This window comes from Heteronotia binoei, chromosome 10 (genome assembly GCF_032191835.1).
Source record: "Heteronotia binoei isolate CCM8104 ecotype False Entrance Well chromosome 10, APGP_CSIRO_Hbin_v1, whole genome shotgun sequence".
Taxonomy (NCBI): Eukaryota; Metazoa; Chordata; class Lepidosauria; order Squamata; family Gekkonidae; genus Heteronotia; species Heteronotia binoei.
This window is the reverse complement of record NC_083232.1, coordinates 42,503,381-42,528,599: the sequence shown is the minus strand read 5'-3', so window position 1 is coordinate 42,528,599 and position 25,219 is coordinate 42,503,381. Positions and strand designations below refer to the sequence as shown.

Genomic DNA, 25,219 nt, shown 5'->3' with positions numbered 1-25,219 from the left:
CATGTTTATGTTTTCTTCTTTGATAAGTTTCTCAAACCTATTTAAATTGATTTGTTACTGGTATCAAAGGGATTGTTTTATTTAGGGTACTCATATACTTGATGGTATTCATACCAGGGTAATTTGATTTTGAACTTGGATTCCAGTTATTTAAGTGAACATAAACGGCCCAATGAACTAATATCTTTAAGTCTGGAAATATTATTTTGCCTCCACAATTTAAAATTAAAAGAAGAGTGACCTGGGGGAAACAATGGTTGACCGAGAAAGGTCATGATTGGTGAAGAAGGCTGCACTAGACACTTGCGGTGTTTGTCCCAGAGTTCTAAAGTAAATTGTAAAAAGGGGTTGTTTGTATAGGCTTTTTTCTTGTCAGATTTGATGTTCCATAGGAATTCATTTAGTCGAGCCGGAAGGATACTGGCTGCCTCTATTTGGACCCATGCTTTACGATTCTCTTTCTTGCATAAAGAAGTATATTCCTAAACTGGGCTGCTAAGTAGTACTTTATTAAAATTGGAGCTCCTAGACCCCCCTGAGAGGTTGGTCTGGAAAGTGTTTGATAAGAAATTCTAGGTCTTTTATTCTGCCACAGGAAAGACGTAAAGTTGCTTTGCCACAATTTCATTTCCTTGTCAGGAACTGGGATAGGAAGGTTTTGAAAGAGGAAAAGAAAGTTAGGTAAGATAAAAGTTTTAAGTAAATCAATTTTTTCTAGCAGATTAAAATTTAGCATGAGCCATGACGTTAAGTCAAGTTTGCCAGCTTTAAAAATCTGTTTATAGTTAGCGTCAAATAGTTTAGACAAATTTAAAGGAATACGAATTCCCAGGTGTTGCCATGTGTTTGCTACCCATTTAAATGGAAAAGTGCTAGTAAGTTGTTGGTGGACATCGGGAGAGATGCAAATAGGATATAGTTGAGATTTGGCCATATTTATTTTAAAACCAGAATAAATACTAAAATTTCTAATAGTTAGCATTAATTTGCTCAAGGAAGTCATAGGGTTTCCTAGATAGAAAACCGTATCATCCGCAAAAAGACAGATTTTGTGTGACACCATTAACTTTCAGACCTTCAGTTTCTGGATCAGAGCGAACTATATGGGCTAGGGGTTCTAGTGATAGAGCAAATAATATAGGTGAGAGAGGACATCCCTGTCTCGTCCCTCTCGATAAAATTAAGTCATCTGATCTGTAGTTGTTAATATTTAATTGGGCTCTGGGTGAATTATAAATGGCTGCAATAGAATTCAAAAAATTTGGACCAAAGCCCATGTATTTCAGAACCACCTTGAGGTATCTTATTTCCAGCATGTCAAATGCTTTTTCCACATCTAGGGAAAGAATTAAGGATGGTGTGTGAGAAGCTCTACTATGGTGAATTAAATTAAGAGTTCTCCTGATATTATCCATAATAGTGCGGCCTGGTATAAAACCAGCTTGGTCCGTGTGAACATAGGAACTAACTATTCTATTTAATCTCCTAGCCAAAACAGTTGAAAAAATTTTAAAATCGTGGTTCAGGATGGAAATAGGTCTATATGACTTTGGATCCAACTTGTCTTTCCCTTCTTTATGTATCACTACCATTCTTAAGTCCCTCCAAGAGTCTGGGAGTATACCATTCTCCATAACAAAGTTACAGGTTTTTGATAGGGCCCATCAAATTATGACTTCTCCTTGTCTGAAGTTCATCAGAGCTGCTAAGGTCTCTTTCAAGAATTGCAACTGACCGCTATTGGGAGAATAAATAGAAGCAATCGTTAGAGGGGTGTTATTCAACGTTCCTTTTACAAAAACACATCGACCTCTGGGATCTATCTTTGTATCCTGGGAGATGAAATGTGTAGATTTGGAAAAAAGTATTGCTACTCCTCTTGCCTTCAAGGAACCAGTAGCTTGAATGATTTGGTTAAACCAGTTAGTGTGTAATAAGGGAAAAGTCTTTTTTTTGACGTGTTTCTTAGAGGCAAACTATATTTGGGCGTTCCTTTACTAAAGCATTGGAAATGCGGGTACGTTTTATTGGATTTTTTAGACCTCTGCAGTTCCAAGTAATAACTTTGAGGTTTTTGGACATTGTGAGTTAAGGATCTGTGTTTTGCAAGATAACTGGACCTTTTGTTTAACAAGCAAGCCTGGATTGAAATTTAGAATACCACCTTAATTTTTCCAAGATTTTTCAGTTTTTTACAAAAGAAGACTAGAAATGAAAAAGGAAACTTATTAAAAAACACAAATTAATTCTAAGACCCTAAACTAGGGTGTAGTTTCAACCAACTTCCTTACCAGGAAGAAACTAGGGAGAAAACCTTCAGGTCTCCCTATCACAAAACTAGTGCTCCTTACGGAAGGTTAAAAGTGAGAGCAACTAACTATATTAGAGAAAAACTATTTTTAGTTCCCGCCCCCCAATGTTAACAGTTTAACTATAAACTCCAGAATGTAGCTTTAAGTTTATAGACAATAGTAACTTCATTATGTTTAAAAACCTTTTTCCTATTTAGTAGTTAAGTAAGCTGCAACTTGAAATGCCATAACCAGTATTAACAAAGGTGACAATAAAAAAAACATTACTTAGAGCTACTTAATTTCACCAACTATGTTGGCTGACTTTAAAAAGGGTATTGAAGTCTTTATGAACATTTTTTTTAAAAAACACTTCAAGATGTATATCAAACCTTCAAATTAATTCTATTTTAGTTCATATAACTCTACCTTGAATGTAAAGATATCAAGAGAGTGATTAATTTCAGTTGAAAGTTGTTATAAATTGAACTTTAATAACGTTTAAATTCCTAAGCAGTAAAAGATTAGAGTTAAAAATTAAAAATACAAAATTCCATAAGTATTCATTTCATTTTTCCAAAGAAAATAATAAAAGGAATATAAAAACCCCCACCCATCCACACATACTCTCATACATACACACATTAATCCATATCAAACCTCCTCCCCCCACCCACCCAAACTGCTACCCTGTCGCAAAGTCTAAGAACGTTGGTTTCAAATAGGGCTTTTGTTCTCCATATCGCAGTTATCTTGATATTGCAAAGATCTTTATGTAAAGATCAGAGGTTGTTGAGGGGAGCTGCCAGGAATCGTCATACCTGCACAAGTCTCAAGTCGCATCGTATGTTCCTCGTTTCTCCCCGCCTTGCGTGTGTTCCCCATGAGTGAAGCACTGGTGAACGCCATTGAAGAGCCTCATGAGTTCTGAGTCTGCGCGGGTGACTGTTATCAGGAAGTCAATAAGTACCGACATTCCATCTGCCTGAAGCATTTACACACCCATTTCAAGAGACAAACCCCCTCCCTCCTCAAAGAAAAAAACCCCCTCTAGTTGCGCAACTTTCTAGAATAAAAGCCGACGGTCCTTAAAATGAAAGTACTACGTGCCTGGGCTAATTCCAATTGAGCTCGCAAGTTTCTTTGCCGGTACCCTTCATCCATCCCCCTATGGGTTGAAACACTCTCAGTTATTTAATTATAAACCTTTCATCAACCATTCCACCATACATCCCCTTATTAACTAACACTAACTCCTATATTAGCCTACCTAAATATTAAAGAGAAAAGAAAAGTAAAATAAGTAAAATATTAAACGGGTAGGCTGGTTTAGGCTTAGGTTTAAAAAGCGTTGTGTTAAAGTTACAGCTTCAGACCCGGACTTGTAACGTCACCATTTTTCCCCCCTAAACTTCTCATTCCCTAATATCAAAAACTGTCGATGGTTTAACTGACTGCTTAAGAACTTTTTATCCCAACTACTCATTTAAAAACAATGCAAAGGAACAGATTTTGTACATTTATAAGGTTCATATTTCAGCCGCTCCGTGTTCTTCGTGAGTTGGAAAACGCTTCTTCTTCATCAGGTGTAATTTTTAAATTGAGATCCTTCATCAAATCTTGGCCTGATTTTAGGTCAAAGACTTTATGTAGTGTTCCATTTTTGAAAAGTAGGATATCTGAAGCCGGGCTCCAATGGAATCGCAAACTAGCAGCATGCAATTTGGACGTGAAGACCTTTAAACTTTTATGTTTCTCCAGTGTCTCTGGGGAGAGATCTAAAAGAATTAAAATCCTTTTTCTGTTGTAGGACAGATCGTCTTCTCTCCTGGCTTTTTGGAGGATCATTTCTTTAATTCTAGCATTTGAGAATTGTATTAAGATGTCTCTTGGCTGATTGTGACGTGCCTGGTTTAATGGACCTAGTCTTTGGGCTCTTACTATTTCACGTGCCATGTCGTCTTTGAGTGCCAATTTTGATTGTAGCCATTTTGAAAGAAATGTTGAGTGGTCTTCTCTCATTTCTATCCCCTCATCAAACCCTCGAAATTTAAGATTTAGGGCTCTCCATTTATTTTCTAGTGCAAAGATCCTATTTTGCATCTTGACTTCTCTTTCATTTAATTGCGTTACTTCCCCTTTAAGAGCAAGCTCTAATTCTGCCGCCTGTTCTGCTAGCCTAGCAGTGGTGGCAATGTCTTCTGTTATTTCCTTCAACTGAGTATTAATTGGACGGACATACTCAGCAATGGAGTCCTGGAAAAATTTATGAATGTCTAATCTAAGAAAATCTAGATCTTTGTGAGTGATTGGTCCGTCCTCAGCCTGCAGAGGGGAAGGTGACAAGTCTAGATGTGAGTTAGTCGGGCTTGCCGCCATTTTGGGAGACGTAGGCGATGGGGAGCGCGCTGTAAGGCCACAAACCTTTGAATGACCATCCTGAGTAAAAAACGAAGATACAGAGACTTTTCTTTTCTGGTTTTGCTTCTGTCGCGCTATCTTTCCTCTTGTGTTTGGTGGCATTGGAGTTCACGAGATCAATTTCAGAGATAAAAAGGGGGAAGGAGGCTAACGGAGCTCTTCAATTTGCATCCGCCATCTTCTTGCGACGCTCCGCTCCCCAAACAAAGCACTTTCAATGGGTTGTTTGTCTAATACAGACAATATCCACTCACTGATTTGTTATTTAAAATTCAGGTTGAACTATTTTCCACACCAAGTGCCAGTTTGTGGCAGTTTGTTGAGTTTCCAATGCAACTGCTGTGAAAGTCTGTGGGGGGGGCAGATTCCCTCAATATGAAGGAGAGTGATTAGGTAAAATAATTGAAGACAGCATGTACTCTAGCTGTTCTACTGCAGACCAACACAGCCATCCCCTGAAACTATCTTTTTGGATAACCGGTGCCCTTTCAAATTAACAGAATCTTGTGAGCAAAAATTCTGTTTTGTGAGCTAAGGGCATTAAAGTTGTGAGCTACTGGAACTAAAGGTGCGAGCTACTGCATAAATTATTATGCTCTGGGGTCATCCTTCCTGAGCTAAGACAAAAATGTGTGAGCTGGAGGCTAAAAAATCTGTGAGCTAACTCAGCTTAGAAGGAACACTGCTCTTACCCCAAGTTCTTTATACTAATTCCTCCCTCCCTTTATCCCTCCTCCTTTCTACTATTTTGGCCCCTTCTCAATGTCTTTAAATGTACTGCTCAATATTCTCTTGGGAAATCTAGGAGGTACTTAGGGAGGGAAGCAATATTGCATACAGGGATGTCACCTATGGGTACAGGTGACAGACTCACATTGCAACGTTTGAATATGGGGAGGTAGTGGTATTCCTTATCATCTGAAGAAGGTTTTTATGCTGCAGTATTCCATCTCAGACAAGGAACATTTATAACAATCTCAGGGCATTATAACTTCCAAGGATCTCTAAAGAATACTATTTTATAACAGCACTTAGATATTGAGAATACTACAGACCACCAGACTGGACTGGAGGTATTGATGCTGTTTCTAAGCACAACACATGTTTCTCGCTTCTAGAGTGTGTCTCACTACTGTTTAAGACTCTGCAAATGTAATGTTCCTGAACTCCTAATTGTGGTGAGGATATTAGTTAGAAGTGTGCTGCAAGCTACAGCATGTCCTCCTCCCCATTCTACAAACAAATTCCCTTCTAACCTTTCAGGTTTGGTTAACTATGTTGTATAGTATTGTGTCTGCATGGGTGTTAGCCATAGTTAATACAAACCAAATTTCCTTCTAACTGAGGTAAGCAAACCCACTTCAAAACTCCACAGTGAATAAAGATTTGAAGTCCAACACACACACAAACAGACAAAGTGAGATGTGCTAGACTAAACATAATTCTAAGAGCTTTAAACAGGATCCCATGTACTGGAAAGACAGTCAAATGATATACTCATTAAAAATGTTGAAATTTGTGAGATCTATGATAAACAAACAACTGAGTTACCTTAAACACCTACTAATACAAGAAGTGCAGACCAATTAATCTGCTTGCCATGGAATCAAAGTAAAAAGCATCAATAACAACCTGTACAAAAATGTCTAGGCAATGGTGCTATCATAAAACTCATAAGGAATGCCTGATTTGTGCTTTCTTCAGAATTAGGAAATATCTGAGAGAAATTACGTGTACAGAAAGCATACCCCTCCTGCTTCATGTGAAAGAAACCACACAAAAAGCAGACACAAGAACCAAATCTTATAGCCCTTCAACACACTTGCCCTTGGTAATTAGAGTAACAACAGTACCTCTCTAATGTTCATTTTTAATACTTGCTAAAAAAAAAAAATCTATTACACATACCTGCTTCATATCCCACACGGACGCTCGGTTTTTTCAAGTCCTCTGTTTTTGTTTCCCATGAAAGACTTTTACAAGGCAACTGACATTTTGATGACCAATCTAACAGCCCCACAACATGGCGGCCAATTGTTTCTTCTACAGCGACAACAGTCTTCACAACTTCCAAGAGAATCTTAAGGAGTCTGTTGTTAGCCTTCTGTAAACCATGTCTGTTAACAGAAAAAGGAAAGGGAACTCAACCACAATTTTTCATTCTTTATATTTTCCTTACAATAGTTGCATTAACTGTTAACTAGATTTAACTTGAAAAGGACTCAATGGTTTACATGATTAATTTAATTAGAACAAGACACATTTTCTATAATCAGTATTCAGTAAAGACACATGGGAATCATTGCTGCACCACAGGGAAAATAATCTTCTAGAGCTCCAACAGTAAAACAATTCTGTGTAGAGTTACTTCAGTCTATTGAAACAAATCGGCGTAATGCCGAATACCACTATACAAAATTACACTGTACGTGTGTTAAAAAGAGAAAGACATAGCATCTTCCATTGTTATTCGGGTTGCCAACCCCCAGGTTGGGGCAGGGGATCCCCTGGTTTGGAAGCCCTCCTCCTGCTTCAGGGTCATCAAAAAGCGGGGGGAGGGAAGGAAAATGTCTGCTGGGAACCCCATTATTCCCTATGGAGATTTATTCCCATAGAAAATAATGGAGAATTGATCAGCGGGTATCTGGGGCTCTGGGAGAGCTGTTTTTTGAGGTAGAGGCACCGGATTTTCAGCATAGCATCTAGTGCCTCTCCCCAAAGTACCCTCCAAGATTCAAAAAGATTGTACCAGGGGGTCCAGTTCTATGAGCCCCCAAAGAAGGTGCCCCTATCCTTTATGATTTCCTATGGAAGGAAGGCATTGAAAAGGTGCTGTTCCTTTCAATGTGATGGCCAGAACTCCCTTGAAGTTCAATTATGCTTGTCTCAACCTTGCTCCTGGCTCCACCCCCAAAGTCTCCTGGCTCCACCCCCAAAGTCCCCAGATATTTCTTGAATTGGACTTGGCAACCCTAATTGTTATGAAGTCTTGCTTGATATCAATTGCTAGCAGAGGTACCTGGACATTCATACCCAGGGCTTTTTTTGCAGCAGGAAGTCCTTTGCCCATTAGGCAATACAGCCCTCATGCAGTTTACAGGACTCAGTACAGGACCTACTGTAAACTCCAGAAGGATTGGCTACATCGGGGGCTACAAAAAAAGCCCTGTTTGTACCAACTTTATTAAAGTACTACAATTTTTCTAACTGTAGCTGCAGATGCTCAGTGTAGTGGCAATGCACTCCCTGAGGGGTTGCTCCACATCCAGAATAATGCTCTCTGCTTCTGTGAGAGCTTACACAAAGGAAAAAAATATGACATTTATTTGTAGGCAACATTCAGTGAACATGGCCTATCCTTAGCTAGTAAATTCAGTGAACATGGCCTATCCCTAGCTAGTAACGCCTCATGGTTAATGAAACATAAAACCCAAGAGATTTCCCTCTACAGTCAAACCAGATTCTACTAATTTCTTTAATGAGCACCATGAGGGCTGGCTGCTGGCAAACTTATAAGAATGACTCTATCATATTACTCTCACTGAAAAAGATTCAGCAACCATAAAGTGGTATTTTTCTATTCAAGATTTTAGAACTTAAGAGGACTACTTTATAATTAGTGAGAGGGAACAGTGGAGGTATCTGTACTATATTTAAAAGGTTAACAGAGAGGAATATTCACTGTGCTTTCCCATCGTATGCATATTTATTCAGAAATCTCAGAGAGGAGGGAGGCAGAGGAGTGGGAGTTGGAGGAAGCCATGTGGAATTGGCCAGAGGGGATGGATGAATGTGCTAGTTGCAAAGTGCCGGGGGTCGGGGAGAGGGAGGTGGAAGGAAACCTCCCTGCTTGCACACAAGATGCAGTCCCTTCTGGATGCCAAAGCTTTAGGGTTGACTGCCTCAACGTGGCCTCTTTCAGAGCCTCCAGCTTTTGCCCCTACCCCAGAAAGCTTCTGAGAAGCCACAAGTCCTGCAGTGGTTGGGAAAGGTTCCACCTACTTTTTAAAAAGTCTCACAACTTTTAAAATCCTGGTTCCAGCCCTGCTTTTAAGGTGACTAAGAATTATCCTGCCAGATGTGCATTTTGCTTTTGTTGGGAAATGTTGGCATTAAAGGCAGAATAATCTAGATACACATTTAAACATGGTTCTTTTGGTTTGATGTGTTACTAACTAAATTATATGCTGTGTACAGTTAGAATATATTTAAGAATTCACATTAACACTTACTTATATGTGACATAAACCCCTAGTTTAGTTACAACAGTACTTCCCATCAGCACAGTTGATGATCCATTATCCAGCAAGTGGACAGAAAAAAGAACAATTAAATTTAAAAACTGCACAGAAGTGTGTGAGACCACAGGAAATTGGGTATACACCATAGATAATCCAGTTTTTAAATGACAGTTTGCCTAAGAAAATAATGTGGTACGGTGGGGCCTAGGAATCCCATGGAATTACAGCTCATCTCCAGACTACAGAGATCAGTGGATGCTTTGGAGTGGACTCTGTATCATTGTACCCTTCTGAGGTCTTTGTTCTCCCAAGGTTCCAACTTCAAATTTCCAGGAGTTTCCCAACCAGGATCTAGCAGTCCTACCCCCCCAACCCCCGCCAGCGGCTGGGGGGATGGGGCTGGCAACCGGGGGGTGGGGGAACCCGGAAGCTTTATGGTACAATAAGTTTTGTTGGATATAAAGTGAGCAACAAAATGTAAGAAAAAATACAGAGCGTTGTTTACTCTCCCATGTCATAGCAGCTAGCCCATGAAAGGGGAAATGGTTCACCACACTTAATAGACATATTATAAATGAGAGTTAGAAATAAAGAATAATAATATGGAACAAAATTTTATATTCCCGAAAAAATCAGAGTTCTACTATTTAATACACTGATCCAGTGCAGTAATTAAGACAAGTTAAAACAAGGAACTATCCAACCAAAAAACTACAGGCCTAGTCCTGACCTGGATAGTCCAGGCAAGCTTGATCTCATCAGATCTCAGAAGCTTAAGCAGGACTGACCCTGGCAAGTACTTGGATGAGAGACCTCCTTGGAATATCACAGGGTGGCCAAACTGTGGGTCACGAGCCACATGTGGCTCTTTCATACATATTGTGTAGCTCTTAAAGCCCCCACAGCCCTATTGGCCAGCTTGGAGAACACATTTAATGTTGCTTTTTTCCCACCTCTCCCTCTATTTTTCTTCCTTCCTTCCCTCCTCCCTGTCTTGTGGCTCCCAAACATCTGACATTCATGTCTTGTGGCTCTCAAACATCTGACATTTATTCTATGTGGCTCATGTGTTAAGCAAGTTTGGTCACCCCTGGAATATCAGGACTGGGAGGCGGAGGCATGCTGTATCAAGTCACTTCTCTGAACATCATCCATGCCCCAGAAGGGGTTGCCAGAAGTTGTCATGACTCCCAGGCATCCATGCACACATGTGCACACACACAATACAAAAAAAAAATCCTGCGGGCCTATTTTAGTCAAATAATAGCTCAATCATCAAAATTAATCACACTGACTGCTGTGTTGTCATATTAGATGAGCCTCCCTCTGTAGCATACAAAGTATTACCAGGCTGAAATCAAACATATCTCAGCCTTCTTGATACAAGCTCAGTATACCTTTCTTTGGAAAAGATGTCTGAAGAAGCTTCACTGTGGTTCCCATCTCCATCTTCACATTCCAAAATGCACTCTTTGGATTCAGTTTCATTTCTATTTTCATTCTGGGTAAGTTTTTGCAATGGCAGAGAAGACAAAACAGACAAAAATCCTGTCATAATGGAGTTAGTTGTTCTGAGATATCATAATGTTATAGAATGAAACCTAATTTGCCAGCTTCATATATTTGAAATAATAATTAACCATGCTGTTATCAAAGAAAACCTTACACTGCAGACTGAAGCAGTTTAGTCATAGCCTATGAGAATCATTTGTTGTGCTAAGTAAACAGTTTCTTAGTTCCTTGCTGGACGTTACTACAGCAACATTAAAATTAGAGTTCACCTTCAATATAATACCAGCTGCTCAAGCTCCACCTTTCTATTCAATCAATCCCCCTTTCAGTAAACCTGACACCCAATAGGAAAATGTCCTGTCCTGAAAACAGTAACAGGTGAAAGCTATGCCACTGTATTTAGATCCACCAGCTTCTAGTCAAAGTCTTTTATTACCTGTGTTTGAGTACTACTGTTTTTTAGCTCAGAAGATAGCTTCTTTCCCTCAGGTGTTAATTGCTTCCTTAGTAATTCTAGTTCCTCTAAAAGCATTTGTTCTCTTTCTGTGATGATGTGGTCACTATCCAGTGCTATGTTCTAAAACAAGGATATTTTACAATATTAGAAACAAGACAAGGAATAAGCACATTTTTGATCATTAGAAAGACTGCTCATTTTCCCCCCACATTACAATGATAACCATGGTGTACAAAATAAATCCCAGAAAACACAACCAGATCAATGAGCAGTTCTCAGACTTTAGCAACTAAAGAACATCCATTTATTCATTTAACCCCCTTCCAAGCCTCAAGCTCTTCCATTATCACTCACTGCAGCCTGCTATGTGCTAGAGAACCACTCTCAAAGCTCACAACTTGCTGGACATACCCCATACCCAAGTGCCTTCAAACAATAAAGTGAGACCCACATATTCTACAGTTTAGAAGCAAGTTTAAGTAAAATATTTGTATTGCCTATGTGTAACAACGAGTTCATGTCTCAAGAGGAAAAAGATCAGCATCACATAAAATCTAAAATTTCAGTGTTCAGTTGAAAACTGCCATTATTATTAAAGTATTAATATTTATAAATGCAGAGTATCACCTTCCTTTGTCCTGATTGAAAACCTTTGAATTAGAAAATAATGTGAAAACCAGCTCAATTTTAAACTTGAGCAATGATGGCTGCCTTCAGACTCCACCTCCTTGGTTCCCCTCAGCCCATTCACATTTCTCAGGCTGAGCTACACCATCAACTAATCAGCACATTTCTGTCTAGTGCTCTGAGATGGTCCAGGAGGTAAGTGATGGTAGTTGGCAGTGACTCTACAAGCTTCAGCTTTTCTGACCCTTCCCTGTAGTGGCAAAGACCTGCCAACATTCCAAGAAAGCTGAGAGGGATCCACTTTTGTGTAGCCTAATGGGGTGAAACAGGCTTCCTCATGGTTTGCAAAGCCATGCAGAGATTTGGGGGTTCCCAGACCAGCATGTGATAAACATTGAGTTACACAATTTTAAATACATACTAAGTGTAATTATGCCATTAATTATGTTTATCATAAGCAAATAACAACAGACATCTCCTTTGAGATTGATTTCCATCTTTACTTACATAATGGGAAGATATAAAATAATTTAATCACAGTCAAACTGTAATCTCTTTCTATCCTAGCACCAAAGGAGATTTTTGAACTGCCCTCACAATAAATTGATATCTTTATAAAAGAAAATGTTAATGTTGCTATCTTACTACAGAGGAACCAAGATTCACAACTAATTTCTTATGGTCTTAAAGAGTTCTTGGGCCATGAATACTGCCCACACTATGCAAGAAACCTCTGTTAGATTTAGCTACAAAAATAGAGAATGATTTAGGTTTAAAATCTAATGCACAAGAGATATGAATAGTTCTAATAAATACACCGAAGTTTAGCTTTGGATTGTACTTTTGGGTATGTGATAAAACGAATACAGCAAGCTACTCAATCAACTCTTTGTGCCCCAGGCACACATTACCTCTGCTAACTGTGTTTTAAGTCTATCAAGCTCTGCTTGAAGGAGTTCTTGATTTTCTTTCTGCCATTCCATCTGCTGCATGTGGCCCTGCTTCAACATTTCCGTTGCCTGCTGATGTTCTTGATACTGTCGGACAAGTTCTTGACGCATATCTTCCAAGCGCTCTTCATACAATAATATCTGTTTAGAAGATACCATGCTGGAGATGGAGTCTTCACTGGTAATCTGTAAATTTTATATACAGTAACATTTAACCTTGTGTTAAGGTAAGGTAAGATAGTCCCCTGTGCAAGCACCAGGTCATTACCAACCCATGGGGTGACATCACATCAGGACGTTTTCATGGCAGACTTTTATGGGGTGGTTTGCCACTGCCTTCCCCAGTCATCTACACTTCACCCTAGGAAGCTGGGCACTCATTTTACCAACATCGGAAGGACGGACGGCTGAGTCAACCTTGAGCTGGCTACCGGAACCCAGTTTCCGCCGGGATCGAACTCAGGTCATGAGCAGAGCTTGGAATGCAGTACTGCAGCTGACCGCTCTGTGCCACAGGGCTCTTAGGTTGACCTTGTGTTAAGTAGGCTTAAATCATATAGCTGTATTGACTGCAGCTTACAACCTTACCAAACAGCAATTCTTAAGCAGTAGCTCCAACACTTTCCCTTCACTATTTGTAATTTCTCCCCTCAGCTGCCTTTACCCAGCAAGTTAAGACTTTCAAGACACATTTCCAAAGTCAGAGTGGGGGGCAGTGTGCATCTGTAATTCAATAGAAATATAAACACCTCTACTCCTACAAATGCTCCATGCCCATCACCTTGCATATTAATAGCAAATATAGGGTTGAATCCTACGACTCTCTTTTTCTTTGAAGGAAGGCTAAGTGGAAGAACTTTCTCCACTGAAGAATGACTGCCTTGATGGAGAAAAGGAGATTTTCTTTGTTGAAGGAAGTCTCTCTCTGATGGAGGAAGTCATAGGATCCATAAAAGCATTTATACACTTGAATTTCTAGTCTGGACATCCAAACATAGCTCAGATTTTTTTTAAATTTTCAATTCTTACAAACATGCTTACTTGCATTTTGATGAGATTCCAAATTTGGCAACTGTGGGATAGTAAATGAGAGGGCTTATATAAATGTCTTTTACTGACTTGGAAAGTAATGTGAGAAAGCCACTTTTAGTCTGTTGTTACAATGATCTGTACAGCACCTATAAACTCTTTTTAAGGCTTATCACAGTTTGCAAAAAAGATATACACAAAAACACAATATCTCGGGCAGAAAAATAGTACTTTGCACTAACCCGAGATTATCTAAGCAAGAATTCAAAAAGCACATAATGTGCTCCCAGTGATCACCCTTTGTCAAACAGCAGGCCACTACATGCTACACTACTGATGGCTTTCAAAGAAACATTTATAGTCCATTTAAGTTATGTATACATAATGTATATTTACAGGTTGTATTTCCTTCCTATTAAGCTGGAAACACCAGACCAGAAACTCTTAAGTTTTAAAAACATTGTTGTTGAAGGCTTTAAAAACATTTTTAAAACATTCTTCAATAATAAGAATGTGTAAACACAGAATGTATTTCATGTAGCTCTGTTTCCTTGTGCCTTATTCTAGATGAGTGTTTGAACCATAAAAGCTGATTACCACCCTTGACAATTACACATTTTAGTTCCAGCTGTCAAATATCATTACATGCAAAACAGAATGTGTGGTTGGCTAATTATGCATAAAGTTTCAAATAAAGAATAGCTTAATCAAGTTAGTACTTTTCAAAATATCAAAAGACTGAAGATGACAGGCTATCTGACTGCACTTACCTGAGATGTTTTTTGCATAAGCTCTTTATCACTTGAAGAGGAGTCTGTTGGGGACACTGAATCAACTTCACGTAGTCCAGGCACCATTGCAGACTTAACATCTGGCTGAAACTGTCCATCAATAGATGTAGTTCCACTGTACTCTTCACTGATCTCCATGCTAAGTGATTTAGTTGCTTCGTACTTGGTGCCTGTTCTCTCATCTCTACGACTCTCTAATTCTTCAGGGCACTCCGTTCTACTCAAATTATTACCCATCAACATGTCATCTCCCTTTAGATTAGCAATTCTTTCAAGTTCATTTTTCTGTGCAAACTGTACACTCATGGTTACGACAACCTAAATGAATAGAGACAGAAAGGAATTTTATTACCTATCAATAGGATGCCTTTCCTCATTGACACATGAATGTTACTGTTGAAGTAGGCTCCTAGTCTACATTTAACAGCTATTTGGCAAAATACAATATTTTATCATTTAAATTTTTTGTGCACCCCAATACAGCAAGGACCAGGCACTATGAAATTAATTGCTCTGCAGCAATCAGCAAAGGAACAAACTGAGACCATGCACAAACAGGGAACTTCCTACACACATCGGCCAGAACACATAAAAATAGTGACTTCCATCTTTAGCTTAGAGTCAACCTTCCCATCCCCCTAATGAACAGACATAGGAGTATTTGGGATGTGCAGCCTTCAAAACCTGGTCCACTCCTGGTAAATGCTAGACTTGTGGTTGGCTTCCCTTCAGCCTACAAACTAACAGGAGAAAGAAAATGGCAGGGGAGGGGGAATAGTCAGAATTGTGCAACTGATTGCACAAAACTCCAAATTCGGCACCCCTACACCTACAATCCTTTAAGCTGTTAGTTACCTCCTTTGCAGTTTAAATAAAGATCTGAGGAGTCAGTGTGGTACAGATGTTAAAATGCTGGACTAGGACTGGGGAGACCCACCTTCAATCCCCTGCTGGCTATGAAACACATTGAGTGACCATAAGCCAGTCTCTTTCTGTTAGCCTAATGTCTCTCACAGATTGTTGAGAAGATATAATGGAGAAGAAGAGAGCCTCTTGAACTCCTTGAAGGAAGGCAGGATAAAAAGTTAACTAAAAAGACACTTAGGGGGAATTAATAATAAAATCTGAATAAGATAGATCCTCTGACAGCTTAAAGGCTCTTATAGGAAGGAGTGTGTGGCATCAGAAGATGCATACTGCACATATCTTGACTCCAGGTTCAACAAGAACACTTACATGCAGCTTGGGGAAAGGAGGAATACTCTTCCTCTGAGAACTGTACTGCAGTGTTCAGATTAATGTAGGTGAGGAGCTTAGCATATTTGTACTATAAATGAACACATAAATCTTCCTTATACTTAATCAGACCATTAGTTCCTCAAGGTCCGTATTGTCTACTCAGGCTGGCAGCAGCTGTCCAGGGCCTCAAGCATGTAGTGGCTCTGCCTTGCTCCTTGACCTTTCAGGCACACCTGAAAAGTTAATAGGGAACCAGGCACAGCGGACTTTGTGATCGCCCATGGAAAAATACTAAATTCAGTAAATATAACAATCTGGTCTCTGCTCTCGAGCACATAGCAGGTCTTAACAAAACAGTTTTGTACAACTCAGCTATTCTACCTCAGACCATGTCTCGTGATTATCTGATATGACTCAATAAAAGGCTGGACAAGAGTCCAGCAAGGCAGCTCACGCTGCGGCTGGAAGACTGACTGTCTCAACTCGTTCTTTGCTTCATGTGGTGCCAAATGTGGGGCACACAACCTACTCACTCCGTCTGGAACAGACTTTGGTGCACCTTCTTCATTCCTTCAGGAATCCCCTTCAGGGTGAGTATGAGCTTTCGCTTTCTCAGAGACAGAAAGCACACGCCAGGGAATTGACCTATTTCCTTAGAAAGGCGGGGCAGGCTATTTCTGAATCTAAAGTTCAGGGACTGGTAAAAGAAATAGGGCAGCAATGCCCTTGGTACCTGGAGGGCGGGTCCCTCAGGGTATCTGACTGGTAGAGAATTGGCACAGCTCTTCATGCTGAACCACGAACTCCGGTGGAGACCCTTCATTTGTGGTTCCATTGTAATCATGCTGTTGGTACCTATGGTCCCGACGCTCTTACCCCCCCTCAATTTAGCACTCAGCCACCTCCCTCCTATTCTAATGTTCAGTTGCATCCTCCTGCTACCACTCCTCCTGTCCCTCTTGTAGATACTGGACAGAAGGAACAAAAACCTGTGGAAAGTACCTTCCAACAAATGGTACAACAGGAACAGGAAAAGGGTGCGTTGCCGGGGGAAGAAATGGCTGACCTTTTATCTGTATGCCCAGTAACATATGCACAGAATGAGGACGAGCAACAGGTTGTTAACTATGCTGTGTTGCCCTACTCTGTTTTGAGTGAAATTAGAAAGGCTATCAGAGATACGGGCATAAGGGGAACCTATGTGCAAGGTCTTTTAGAAACACTCTCTAATGGATACACTATGATTCCTCAAGATTGGAAAAATATGATGAGGATGATGTTAACTCCTGGACAGTATGTGGTATGGGACAGTGAATATCATAAGTTGGCTGATGCTCAAGGGCGTACCTCCAATGGGGCTTATACTGCTGAACTATATGAATCCGGACAGTTTAGTACTATTGAAGCTCAAGCAGTACTCTCTGTTGCGACCCTTGCTATTGTATCTAAATGTGCTTTACAGGCCTTTGCCAAGGTACCTACAGAAGGGAGACCAGCCCATAGTTTTGCAACTGTCCGTCAAAAGCCACAAGAACCCTATTTAGACTTTATCAACCGTCTTCAGGCAGCAATCAGAAGACAGGTTGATAATCCTGACGCAGCAGAATTGATGCTGAAATTGGCCAAGAAAAATGCTAACCTGGATTGCTGACACGCCTTACAAGGGCTAGCAAATCGATCCGGGGTGGAATTGTCCGATTACATTCAAGAATGCCAAGATATAGGAACACAAGGGCATAGTATGAATTTGTTAGCAGCAGCCTTAATTCGGGGAAATAAACCACAAGGGAATTGTTACAATTGTGGCCAGCCAGGGCATTATAATAAAAAATGCCAAGCAAAAGGCAGAGGACATGGGGATCAGAAATCTCAAAATAAGCCAAAAACCAAATGCCCTAAATGTAACAAAGGCTTTCACTGGGCCAATCAGTGTAGGGCGGGAAACTCCCTACTGGGCTTGTCTCTAGCCCCGGCCCAGATAGAGACAGCACCGACTCAAGCATTAGCCCCCTCTAATGAAAGAACATGCCAAGACGACGGGCAGTGCTGGAATTGACCTATATTTTGTAGCGCTAGCAGCAGTTAAATTTCAATTGCCTGGTGAAGTGCAAGTCATCCAATGCAAATTACCGGGCTCCTGCCCAACGGGTATGTAGGTCTTGTGTTGCCATGTTCCAGTGCCAGCAAAAGAGGTGTTTTCATAGTCCCGAGTGTGATTGATTCAGATTATACCGGAGTTGTTTGTGTTCAGGTGTGGGTTAACCTGCCACAGGATTTACTCATTGAAGTGTCTTATGCACAACTTATTTTGGTGCCATTTATGGTACTGGGAGGAGCCCTACCTCAAGAGCATGGAAGCCATGGGTTTGGTTCCACCGACTCTTGTATTGCTGCTTTAGATAGCTATATCGCCGCAGCTCGCCCTCAACTGACCTTGCACGTCAATGGTGTGTCCTTTATAGGCTTACTTGATACTGGAATGGATGTTGCTGTAATCTGAAGGGCTGAGTGGCCCTCGGATTGGAGCACACAGGAGGTGCAGCAGTTGTGGGGCATAGGAGGATGACAACCTGCGCAACAGAGTGCATCGTGGATCTCAGTTACTCTCCCTCAAGATATTTTGATTTCTCATTCAGTTTTCATTCGGCCATATGTCCTCAACATTCATATGAATATATGGGGGCGTGATTTATTAAGTCAGTTTCAAGCAAAAATTGTCTTAAATGTCTAAAGAAATGGCAACCGCATTGCCTCTTCAGTGGCTTACCCAGACCCTGTCTGGGTAGAACAGTGGCCGTTGACCAAAGAAAAACTGGATGCATTACAGTCATTAATACAAGAACAGCTTCATGCTGGTCATACTGAATCTTCCACGTTGCTGTGGAACACCCCAGTGTTTGTTATCAAGAAAAAGAATGGTGAGTGGCAACTCCTACACAACTTGCAAACGGTCAATAAATGCATTTAACCAATGGGGGCGCTGCAGTGTGGAACCCCTAATCTTATTCCCCACGATTATCAAGTGATGGTCATTGGTATGAAAGATTGCTTTTTCATGATTCCGCTTTTCCCTGCAGATAGAGAAAAGTTCGCCTTCACTGTAGGAGTGGTGAACCAACAACAACCTACACTTTGTTATCAATGGAAGGTGTTACCCCAAGGAATGTTGAATAGTCCGACCTTATGTCAGTTTTTTTGTCAATGATGCACCGCAGCCATTTCGGCTACAGTATCTGCAAGCCTTGGTTTATCATTATATGGACGATACGCTGATAGCGGCCCCATGTATTGATTCTAATTGGCTCGAACAATTACGTAAAATATTAGGGAATAAGGGGCTACTAATTGCCCCTGAAAAGGTCCAATGTCAAGCTCTTTATTTATACTTAGGGCATAAATTATTGCAGAGTTATGCTGCCTCCATCATTCCACAATTTCTAAACTTACCCATATTTCTCTTATAAAATTACAACAGATGTTGGGCACTATTAATTGAGTACGACCGTACTTCAAGGTGCCTACAACAGTATTAGCGCCTTTGTTTAAACTTTTAACAATAGGAAAAGAACCTGCAGACATTATAAGGATCACCCCAGAGGCTCAACAAGCTCTGGACTATGTTAACCAAGTGATCACTCAAAGGTGCATGGATCGCATCAGTTCTCACACTTCAGCATTGAGTTTATTAATTCTGTCTACTCCACATACTCCTACAGGAGTACTATGGAGTCCCAGAAATGATCAGCAAATTTATTTGGTGGAATGGCTTTGTTTGTCTAGCACTTCTCCTAAAAATGTCTATCCATATGTTGGGCTATTTTCGACCTTGTTATCAAAGCTTGAACTTGAGCTAAAGCAATCATTGGGAATGATTTAGTACAAATTATCCTGCCATTGATTAAGTCAGAAGTGACACAATTGTTTCAGACAGCCTTGCACTTTCAAGTTTCTAGCCTCGTATGTTGGAGAAATTTTGCACCATTATCCGAAGGACCCTCGTCTTACCTTGGTAATGTCAGCTTTTTTACAGGCACAAACGATACAATCCAAAGTCCCTTTGAAACAAGCCATAACTTTGTATACAGATGGGAGCAAGACGCGTGGCGTCATCGCTTTATATGAAACTGATACCAAGACGTGGAAGATGCACTTTACTTTGCACCAGCGCTCAGCACAACAGGCTAAAATGCTGCTATAATAATGGCCTTTCAGCTGTATTCACAAAGGCCTTTCAACTTAATAGCTGACACCTTATATGCATTTAATTTGATTCATGTATCACTCCCCAAACTGACCCTAATTTGTTGGCTCTATTCTTAACCTTGCAATCTTTAATTTGTTGCCATACGCTACCCTTTTTCGTTTCTCACATCCAAAGCCATTCGAATCTTCCTGGTGTGATTGCTCAGGGCAATGCATATGCTGATAAGGCCTTAAAAGGTGCTACCTCTCTATTTACTGATCCCTTTCTCAGTCACAGCTATTTTCACCAGAACGCCAAAGCACTTGCCAAACAGTTCTCATTACCTTTTGATCAGGCTTAGCAAATTGTTCGCTCATGCTCACATTGTGCCTCTAATAATCATATTCCTGATTATGCTGTTAACCCACATAGTTTGCAAGCTAACGAGCTTTGGCAAATGGATGTTACCCATGTAGCTTCCTTCAAACCCTTGTACTGTGTCCATGTTTGCATAGACACATACTCTGGATATCTTTGGGCTACTGCCCATCGTGGTGAAGCCACCAAACATGTCATGGCTCATCTTATTTCTGCCTTTGTGGTAATGGATCGTCCGCAACTGTTGAAAACTGATAACACCCCAGCATATAGTTCTTCTGGATTTGTTGATTTTTGTACACAATGGAACATTCAGATCCGGCATGGCATTCCATATAATTCCACAGGTCAAGCTATTGTGGAATGCGCTAATTGGACATTAAAACCACTCTTCAAAAACAATTAAAAGGAGTGAAAATGAAGGTTCCTACCCAAATGTGGATTCAGGAACAATTAAATTTGGTCTTATTTACTTTGAATCAATTAAATATTGGCCCAACCAGATTTTCTGCCTTTGATCAACATTTTGGGCAATGTTCGGAGCTTTCACAACCCTTGGTGTATTACAAAAAACTTCCTGATCCTACTTGGCACAGTCTGGTTCCCCTTATTACCTGGGGGTGCAGACATGCTGCTGTGTTCTCTCCTGTAGGTCCTTTGTGGGTTCTGGCACGTGGTGTTTGCCCGGCTAAAGATGGCGTGGCATCAGGGTCTCCCAAATCCGATTCCCAATTTCAATCTCAGCTTCAAACGGGAGATGGTGCGACGCCCGCAAACCCAGACAGCTCGTGGTATCACATGGGGGGATGTGAAGCGTCTAACTAATCAAGCTCAAAAAACATTGGAAGAAGCTGGGCGAGTGCCATCCCCAGAAAACTTGATGGCTGCTGTTATTGCACAGCTAACAATGAACTCCATGACTGTTCTTTGTTGTCTGTGTTTATATATTTTGTCTCCTGTCAAGGTGATTAGTTTTGGAGATCGTCTTCAGTTTAATATTTGGGAACGCTTAGCTAACATTAAAGTTTCCCATTTTTGTTTGACACAACACACTGATTTACATATGTTATTAGGAACCTAATTCCCGTTTGCAAGGCTCCAGGAACTGTAGGAAACAATACAGTTCTTGGTAAATTTTTAAATGAATCCCAGATCTCTTATGCAACTTTACCCAACTGGGGCGTTCCCACCTATAAGCTTCCAGCGGATGCCTTAACTCTAAATACCCCATATGTGGCTAACCATAAAATCTTACTTTTGCACAGATGGTAAATTGCTCCCACCATAAGCCATTGCACAGTGGCATGCAAACAGGTGCCCCCTTGTAGAAATGTAATGCAACAATTAATGTAACCAGTAATTATGGCCATATTCCCTTACCACCTGGGTGGTTTTTCTCTTGTGGCCGTCGAACTTTTAGTTATATTCCTGCTAATATATCCCTTTCTATATGTTGTTTAAGTCGCTTTGCTTTAAGATCCTGGCTTACAGAACCCTCTGCCTCATGCATTAACAGAGAGACTGTCCCCTTAGACTCTACCTATGATTCATCTGAAAAGGCATTATTATCTCAGGCTGAATATGTGGCCCTCGCTGCCTCGTTTGTAGGTGTCCCCGGCCTCGTCACCTGCAACTCTTGTAACATAAATGCACTTGCTTGTGTAGTTGCTAAAGAATTGAATTATACCTCAGCTGCTCTGGCAGCACTCACGGTAGAACAGCAACAGCTTTGTAGTGCTATTTTAGACAATTGAGCTGCAATCAATTACTTGTTGTTATTACATCACCAAGGCTGTGAAGCTGCGCAGCAGATGTGCTGCTTTAATTTGTCTGACAATAGTCATATTATCGAAAAGGAAATACAAGCCCTCAAACAACTGACACAGCAAATCAAGCAAGACGTCCTCCCTTCCTGGTGGAACAGCTTATGGTTCTGGCTTCCCTCAGGAGCCTGGCTCCGAACACTTTGAATGTATGGAATATTAGTTTTTGTCATATTGATTTTATGTTGCTGTTTAATTCAGTGTGCACCCTCCTTATTACAGCAATGTCTTTCTATCTGCCGCACAGTTCCCACAAATTCTATTTCACAACAATTGCCTTATATATATAAAGCTCTTGCGCAGATGGACCATCAATTTATAAAACAAAAAAAAAGTGAAATGTAGTGGCTCTGCCTTGCTCCTTGACCTTTCAGGCATACCTGAAAAGTTAATAGGGAACCAGGCACAGCGGACTTTGCGATCGCCCATGGAAAAATACTAAATTCAGTAAATATGATAATCTGGTCTCTGCTCTTGAGCATGTCGCAGGTCTTGACAAAACAGTTTTGTACAACTCAGCTATTTCACCTCTCGTGATTATCTGATATGACTCAATAAAAGGCTGGACAAGAATCCAGCAAGACAGCTCATGCTGTGGCCGGAAGACTGACTGTCTCAACTCATTCTTTGCTTCACAAGCAGAAGTCTTTCACAACATCTACTACCTGGTCCTTTCAACTGGAGATGCCAGGGATTGATTCTGGGTCATAGCCCTTCCCTCAAATGGAGAACAGGACATTTCCTCACCTTTTCTCCTGTCCCCCTGCTACTCTTCCCTCCTCCTAGCCCCACATTAGTCTGACAGTCAGGCTCAGATCTAAGATTAAAATTATGAAGGCAACTCCTTTTTCTTCTGACTGTTCAGCACTCCCATCTCCTGGTGCAGTTGCCTCTGGACTTGTCAATTCAAAAGTCTTGTAAAACAAAAGTTAAACCAAAAATTTGCAAATTTCCCCCTTTAAATGCAGTTTCTAATCCTAGTCTGTCAGCCAATAGCAAGTCATGGTTTGTCAATTCGCATATCACCACAAATCACAGTTATGCTTCCCTAACCACAGACTGGCAAGATACTTGAACTGAACTCTAATTACTGGCCCTATTAACTCTGTACCTTTGCTATTTCTTCTAATAATTTTTCTTGATACTGTTTTTCCAGAAATTCAATCAAGCCAACTTCATTCGAGAGCTACAAGAAAAAGAAAAGAATAATTTAAAACGTGCATGAGTGTGTGCAGGTTTAGGCATTAAATCTATGCAGGTAGTACGACCAAAGGAAAAGCTATAAGAGCTATGATTGTTATTAATATTACATTAATACTACACTGAGTTTTTAATTTATATAGTGGTAATTCACTGCTCCAGTTTTTATACACGAGCTTACTTTATCTTGCACTTTATAGAGAAGATTACATTACACTCATACAACTCATTTGCTTTTAAAGTGCTACAGGACTGATCTTGCTGCAAAGTAAAAAAAGGTAAAGGTAATCCCCTGTGCAAGCACAAGTCGTTTCCAACTCTGGGACTTTCACAACATTTTCATTGCAGACTTTTTTTATGGGGTGGTTTTCCATTGCCTTCCCCAATCACCTACACTTTGGGTTCTAATTTTACTGACCTGGGTTCTAATTTTACTGACCTCGGAAGGATGGAAGGCCGAGTCAGCCATGAGCCAGCTACCTGAACCCAGCTTCTGCCGGGATTGAACTCAGGTAGTGAACACAGCTTGGACTGCAATATGCAGCTTTACCACTCTGCACCATGGGGCTGCAAAGTAGTAGTACCTTTTTGGAAATGCTGGCTCTCTCATGAACAAAAATATAAATCGTTATTTGCCGCTGCAAGCTATATCAAAACTTTACGGCCCAGAGTAAAACGATTTCTTTTCACAGGAAGGAGAGAAGAATCCCAATCTTCTTCAATTAAAGACTTATGACTTTGACATTTCTTGATTAAACCTTGTGCACACTTGAACTTGGTTTTTAAAAATTACATGAAATTACCTGCATATTACTTGCATTTTGCCCAGGTAAGCATGGAACCTCCTTCCAGAGGAAGAAGCCTTTCCTCAGAGGAAGGCTCTTTATGCTAGAGGAAGGAAGGATCCACACATAGCTAAGCTCCGTGGTAGGATGCAACCCAACACATATTATTTGGCATGAACTCTCATTATTTTTACCTACATGTAGAACTTTTTATTGCCAAAGTCTGCTGTTTTCAGTTTTAGCAAAACACTAAACATAGTGCTGCAAAAAGTAAAAATCCAGAACACAGTACCTCCACTGCCTTCTCTGCAATTTGCTGGAGATCACTTTCAGCATGCTTCCCTTTTTGTAGCATTTCATTTGTCTGAGATTTCCTGGAAATACTAAGAAGGAAATTTAAATTAGAACCATAATAAAGTAAATGTTTGATAGCATCTCTCCTAATATATTATTACCTTGTTTCATCTTTTTTTTAAAACCTCAAAGAGGTACTGTGAGACACTTTTTCAAGTGTCTTCTTGTAATAAAGACCCCTCCCCCAACCTAGCAGAATTCATCAATGATCAAAGAAACCAGAGAAAAGATCAACCAAAAACATAGTAACTTTTAAAAGAAATACAAACTGGAACATAGCAATATCCAGGACTTTCTTTGTAGCAGGAAATCCTTTGCCAATTAGGCCACGCACCCCTAATGCAGCCAATCTCCCAAGAGCTTACAGGAGTCTTAGTACAGGGTGTACTGTAAGCTCCAGGAGGACTGGCTACATCAGGAGGGTGTGGCCTAATAGGCAAAGGAGTTCCTGCTACAAAAAAAGCCTTGCCAATACCAGTATGTTATAAAATGTCCTCTGATTACCCTTATTTAGTATTTATTTTGACTCCAACAATGGAGTAGGGATTTTTACATTTCTAACGAATTTTTAAATTATTCATCTGCAATTATAATGGCTTGATTTCTACTGTAATTTTTCATGTGAGTGCAATGCAACTGAACACTGTGTATCTTTATTTACATATTCTTTGTGAGAATTTCCTGATGAAGTGATAATGGCTTGAAATGTATTTTGATCTACATAATCAACCTTCTGCACCTGTCAGATCCTTATTTCTTCGTCAAGCTTATACATAACTTCTCCTTTCTTCCTAAAGTAAACTGCATGGGGAAGCTGAGTTTTGCTTGAACCTTAGGTATTGTCAAGCCTGTGATGTCAAGATATTGTGTGCAGTTGTTCAACAGATCAGGCTCTAATACTTTACTCTGAAAGGCTCTAGTACTCTCTGAAAGTACTA

General features: G+C 40.3%; 1 protein-coding gene across 1 annotated transcript in view; it reads right to left on the bottom strand.

The window, feature by feature from the left end:
- The window catches only part of AKAP9 (A-kinase anchoring protein 9), a 163,536-nt gene that overhangs the window by 76,096 nt on the left and 62,221 nt on the right, over positions 1-25,219 (bottom strand). Inside the window, exons 15-21 of the mRNA XM_060248483.1 lie at positions 24,220-24,310; positions 23,054-23,128; positions 14,299-14,637; positions 12,461-12,685; positions 10,902-11,042; positions 10,351-10,454; positions 6,621-6,829 (exon numbers count right to left, since the gene is read on the bottom strand). Coding sequence (XP_060104466.1) covers positions 6,621-6,829; positions 10,351-10,454; positions 10,902-11,042; positions 12,461-12,685; positions 14,299-14,637; positions 23,054-23,128; positions 24,220-24,310 — 1,184 coding nt within the window. The remainder of the gene's footprint in view (positions 1-6,620; positions 6,830-10,350; positions 10,455-10,901; positions 11,043-12,460; positions 12,686-14,298; positions 14,638-23,053; positions 23,129-24,219; positions 24,311-25,219) is intronic.